Below are 6,000 nucleotides of genomic sequence, written 5' to 3'. Positions count from 1 at the left end.
AGAAAGGATGATGATGATGATGATGATGTGATTAAGATTCCTCCCTCTGGAGGCTATCCAAGCATGTCCAAACACAGGGTAGACCCAGAACCTCAACATCCCCTCAGGAGGGCTGGAAGATGTGGCTGATGAGAGGGAGAAGAAGAAGAAGAAGAAGAAGAAGAAGAAGAAGAAGAAGAAGAAGAAGAAGAAGAAGAAGAAATCCCTTTATTTGTCACAGCACACAGGGAATTACAGGGAACTACACATGCCATGCAAGTGAAATTTGTTCTTTTAACCCATCCTGGAATGTCGTTCCTCTGCGGCAGACCAGGAGCGGTGGGCTGCCAGCCGACTGATGCCCAGGGACCCAGTGTCCTTCCGTGAGCATTGGTCAGGTGGTGATCTTCTTGCATGTTTTTAGTGGGAGTATTTTTATGGAGGACACCCCAGGTGAACACAGTGAGAACATGCAAACTCTACACAGAAAGGCCCCTTTCCTCGAGCAGCAGGCACTGAAGGCATGTTGAAGGACACGCCACCAGCGCCCACAGCGGGAATCAAACTGGGACCTTCTAGCAGTGATGCGACAGAGTTACCACTTGTTCCACCGTGCCAACATCTGACCTGATCTGGACCTGGATAAGCAGCAGAAAATGGATGGATGGATAATTGCTGCACAATGAAAGCAGCATATGCACCAAGCATATCCACACTGTGCCTGATTGGTCATCCAGTCTTGGTCATCCAGGTAATTGTGTGGATCAAAAACACTGACTTGCATTTGGCATATGAATCCATCCATCCATCCATTATCTATACCGCCTATCCCTTTCGGGGTTGCGGGGGGCTGGAGCCTATCCCAGCTACAATGGGCGAGAGGCGGGGTACACCCTGAACCGGTCGCCAGCCGATTGCAGGGCCACATGCAAGGACAAACAACCATTCACACTCACACTCACACCTACGGACAATTTAGAGTCACCAATTAACCTAATGAGCATGTTTTTGGTCTGTGGGAGGAAGCCGGAGTACCCGGAGAGAACCCACGCATGCACGGGAAGAACATGCAAACTTCACACAGAAAGGCCCCGCCTGACCCGGGGATCGAACCGGCAACCTTCTTGCTGTGAGGCACGCGCACTACCTGCTGCACCACCGTGCAGCCGGCATATGAATCATTTTACTTTTTATGCTTTCTTAGTATTTTTCCTATTCATTATTACATTTATTCTATTTGAGGATAGAGGGTGTCACATGCTATAAAGCCCTTTGAGGCATATTTGTGATTGTGCAATATAAAAAAATTAATTTTACTTTAACTTGAGTAAACATTTGAGTCATTTTTTCCACTACTAAAAGTTACTTCTTCCAGTATAGTGTATGTTCAAACCTTGCACTTCAGAGCTCATAACTATTTCATATTCATTTTGACCTCACAGAGGAGACAACAGAGTTAAAGAAAGCTAAATGAAGAGTTTAATGGAAGCCACTTTATTAGCATAATGCCGCAAGTATTGTTCACTGATGTGGACATAAAAGCACAGTCTTGCCATAATACTGACATCTGTCTTCATACACAGTGGATTACTAGGCATAGACAATCACAGTACAACAATAACCAATGACAACATTATGGTCCAACACAGGGAACCAAAAGGAAACTGAATCTCTAAAAGAGAAAAGCACACTGCCAAAAGCAATTTTTACTATTGAGAAAATGCACAAACGACAATCCAACTATACTGTATATTTTTCTTTTAAAATGCTTGATCTACAGCTAACTATCAGAGTGGTTTTATGTTGGCATTTCCAAGGTCAAACACATCATTGTAAATCTGATGATCTGTACAATAAAGCGTGGTTGCAATGTATGGAAAGCACTACATAAAAACTAGCATGGTCCAACAAAATAAAAGAAGAGGAAGGTTATGTATTGGTAGGGGAGATAATACAATAGAAGTGAATACACAGATAATGCATCAAATCCACAATAATTCAATGAGAGAGACTGTGTTGTTGTGTTATAACTGTAAAGCAGTACAATTACTGTACCAGTGTACTCTTTAACCAGTTTTCATTTATAGCCCATAGTCCCTGAATCGCTTCCAGTCACCTAAACTAATTCACATACGTTACTTTTCCAAATAAACATCCCACAATATGCAATAGACAACATTCAACACAATTCCACTCTTTTCCAATAAACGGATCAACATCAACATAGTCATGAAATTCAACACATGATGATGTGATTTAAAACACAATTTGGTTTATGAGTTAACAGCAACTGAGTAATATACAAGATCAAATGTATATTTATTGTGTTGTGTCTGGGGGAGGAGAGGGGGAGGAGGGAGGAGTCAGTTTGGTATTACTGCTGTATGAGGGCTGAGGAGGGAGCTACAGGAGCTTCTTAACTGGTCTGCTCTTCTTTCTCCAAGTCTTTGAGGGCTTTTAGAAGGCGAGATGGGGTGAAGATTTCAGTTGATCCTGAAAGACACAAGAGAATGTATGACAAAGTATTAGTATAGGTTTACTGATATTTTTAGAAATGTTTCATGTTTCACTGACATTACTTTTGCTGCTCAGCTTAGATCAATCTAATATTCGAAATCATCCTTCTTTTTTTCATGGGTTTGGTCATCCTTGCAGTCAGCAATATTATGATTGTAGTAATCAAATTAATTGCTAAAGGAACAGTGACATGACAAAAGATGAGCAGATTTAACCAGCCCAGTATGTCTTGCAAGTACATCCATGTTGGAAATTCCATACCTCATGATTTAAATCCAGTGCCAACGTTTGGTGCCTATAAATGTAGCAAGCCCAAAATGAAGGGCAGTGGAGACTGGAGAGTGCATCCCATCACAGAACTGAAATTAATGTTCCCTGTAAACCTGTGGTCCACACCCTCACAAGTGTTTTCACTTGCGTTGATGTCACTCATGTCACTGGTCCATAAGTTTTGTGACATTACATAAATAATTCCAAGTATAGTTACACTCTGGTAAATAACAAAAGTATTTTTCAAACTGTCTAACATCCATTTCACTTTACTGTGGATGTATTAAGAAAAGTGCATACCATGTTGCATGATGGCACCCCATCCGCTTTAGAGAAAGATGCTCATCAGGAACATATGACAAAAAGCTTTTGAGGATTCTCTGTTTTTGGGGCCCATACAGCATGACCATAATAGTTTCTGAGGGCTTGCAGTTACACACTGATTTCCAGTTTCAACTCTGATCAACTCTACTGTATTGTGAATGCAATTTTCCACTGAGGGATTGTACTCACTTTCAGCTTTAACTCCAATTAAAGTGGCTAAGATAATTTGCGTAAACTGTTGGCTTATTTACAGCATGGCATGTTTCTTCAACTTTGAACAATTGCTCTTACATTTCACTAATTGCCAGATGCTTATATTTTTATATCTACCATAGGCATGGCCTATTCGACATACAGCACATTCAATATTGCATCAATGCATTGTACTATTTTAACAAAATTTTTAGTGTCACTGAAGTTTTGTTCAAATAAATCAAAATCCTAAACTCTCCATGCAGTATTTAAATGATAATGGTGACTGTGCAGCCATGTTGGAAATGTGAGCTTACTTAGGTACTACACAGTGACCATGAAGTAGTTTCCACTTTACATTCATTCAGAAAACCCTGATGATACTGTATACATAAACCTTGGTAAACTAAGAGAGTCATGAAAGATTGCAAGCTATGATTGGTTAGAGGTCCAACATGTAGTGTACCATCATCTAATCTGACCAACTCTAACAGTGTGATCCCATGTGACTGTATTGTCATATGGCCTCTAGTTGGAGCAGGTTTTGTAACCTACCTAATAATCTACCTTTCCACCTCAATGTCAGCAAAACTGTATGTGTGTTGTTTTTCAAAGTCCCAGATGTTAAACTGTTGAAGCAGGAGACTATCAGTAGTGCAAGAGTTTAAATGTTTGGGTATAAATTAATAGATCGACAAGTTAAATTCAAAATGCAAGTTAACAACATTGGGAACAGAATCAAATTTTACACCTATGAGGTACAATCTAACTACCACAGCCTCAGAGTTGCACATCAGTGCCACCACTGCCTCACACATGACCCTCTGTCTTCCCAGCTGGACACAGACAGGTAGGACTAAGTTACAAAATGAAACTGAACGTGAAATTAAACTGGGAAAACATGGGCAAATTTGTCAATGTATGAACTCACCTACTAGACCTAATAGCAGAGGGGATTGTAAAATGCCTTATAGACAAAGTACCTTCAGGCAGTCCGCCTTTTCCTCTGAGCAGCACATACGTGTAACACTACAACCACAGACCTGAGAAACATCACATCTCTCAACTTCTGACACATGGTGCATTTTGCTGTCTTGGCTGATCAATAATAAAGATGACAACAATACAATGTCACAATACTTTCTGTATTAAGACTTTGGGCTCTATTTTCGACTACGCCGCTGGCGCGGGGCAGCGCGGCATTAAGTCAGGTCCGCTGCGCCGATGGGGCGTGGCGGCGCAGACTTTGGTATTTTCGTGAGCTGCGCCGGCGCATCTCCTCCCCCTTCTCATCTCAGTCCCACCCAGCGGCGCAACTCGGAAAGAGGGAGGGGAGAAGGCGTGGAGTGGGTTTGGCACAGCAGCTCCTCGCCTCACCTTTAAGAACGCCGCTGGCCAGGTGCATTTCGAGGACGACTGAGACCCCACAGGAAAGTGTCCGACGCCCAAACTTCTCCCAGGAGGAGACTGACGTCACTCATGTCTCATGACATCCGTTTGTTTTACTTTACACACCCGTTTGTATATAATGTTTATTTCTTATCTGTACATATATATATTGTTTTATACTGTGTTCTATATTTTGTGGTATATTTTGTTTATATATATCTTCTTAATATAAATATTTTGTTTTTATATTTGCTTTTTGTATATATAGTTCTCTCTCTTTTCTTTCTTTTCTAATTTTATTCTAATTCTATTCTTGTAAGGAGCACTGCAACAAAAACTATTTCCCCTCGGGAATAAATAAACGATTTCTGATTCTGATTCTGATTCTGATGTCTAAATATGAGGTCCTTAGATGGTAAATCTTCCTCCTCCTCATCATCCTCCTCAAAGCAATGATGTACTCCATCTTTGTAGATAACGTTAAGCATTACAATGATAACATTTGTATTTGGAATGAAATGACGTGGGTAATAGCGGACAACGATCATCACTTACGTTTTTTCCATGTGTCTGTCTCTCTCTGTCTCTGAGTGCTCTGAGATAGATGCAGTATATATGCTCTGTAGGATGTCACAGCTGTTTCTGGTTGGCACAGCGACGTTAACCAATTAGTTCGCATCCCTGTTTCACCTGTGTACATTCAGTCAGGGTGAGTGACCATTACGCGTGCCGAACGCGCGTGTATGTGCTGACTTAGACAGTTGCATTAAATCGTCGCTGTTGCTAATTATTGATCGCAGTGTGCGTTCGATGACTGACCGAGCACTGCTGAAAACACCGTTAAAACCACACTGCCGTCTTGTTGACGGTGTGATATATGTCGTCATCAACCACGTTTTCAGTGGATAGCTGTTATCACCTAGCAGCCGCCCATCCAGAGGGGTGTCCCTCTGAAAGACTGTAGGGATGCTAGAATTCGCCGGATGAACGAGTCATGTGCCGACCCGGGGAAAGTGGCATATACGTTTGTCACCAGACAATTTGAGTCACAGATCACCAGACATCCCTGTTTCACCTGTGTACATTCGGTCAGGGTGAGTGACCATTACGCGTGCCGAACGCGCTTTCGATGTGATGAGATACAGATCAAAATATACAAATTTAGGTCTGACTGTATGTGCTGACACAGATAGTTGCATTGAATCGCGGCTGTTGCTAATTATTGATCGCAGTGAAATGCCAGACACTGTGGAAACCTGACTGTGAGGTGTTGGTGACGTGAGCGCACGACTCCGCCATTTACGAAATTCCACTTGCGCCGCTGGCGCA

General features: G+C 41.9%; 1 protein-coding gene across 3 annotated transcripts in view; it reads right to left on the bottom strand.

The window, feature by feature from the left end:
• Positions 1-1,452: 1,452 nt before the first annotated feature.
• The window catches only part of stxbp1b (syntaxin binding protein 1b), a 28,711-nt gene continuing 24,163 nt past the window's right edge, over positions 1,453-6,000 (bottom strand). For all 3 annotated transcript variants that reach the window (XM_070964799.1, XM_070964798.1, XM_070964800.1), the window contains one exon: positions 1,453-2,472. Coding sequence is in view for 1 of the 3 variants with exons in the window: in XM_070964800.1 (XP_070820901.1) it covers positions 2,396-2,472 (77 nt within the window). In the remaining 2 variants the exon portion in view is untranslated. The remainder of the gene's footprint in view (positions 2,473-6,000) is intronic.

Source organism: Chaetodon trifascialis, chromosome 6 (assembly GCF_039877785.1).
Source record: "Chaetodon trifascialis isolate fChaTrf1 chromosome 6, fChaTrf1.hap1, whole genome shotgun sequence".
Classification (NCBI taxonomy): Eukaryota; Metazoa; Chordata; class Actinopteri; order Chaetodontiformes; family Chaetodontidae; genus Chaetodon; species Chaetodon trifascialis.
Note: the sequence above shows the minus strand (reverse complement) of the source record. Positions and strands in the feature narration are given on the sequence as shown.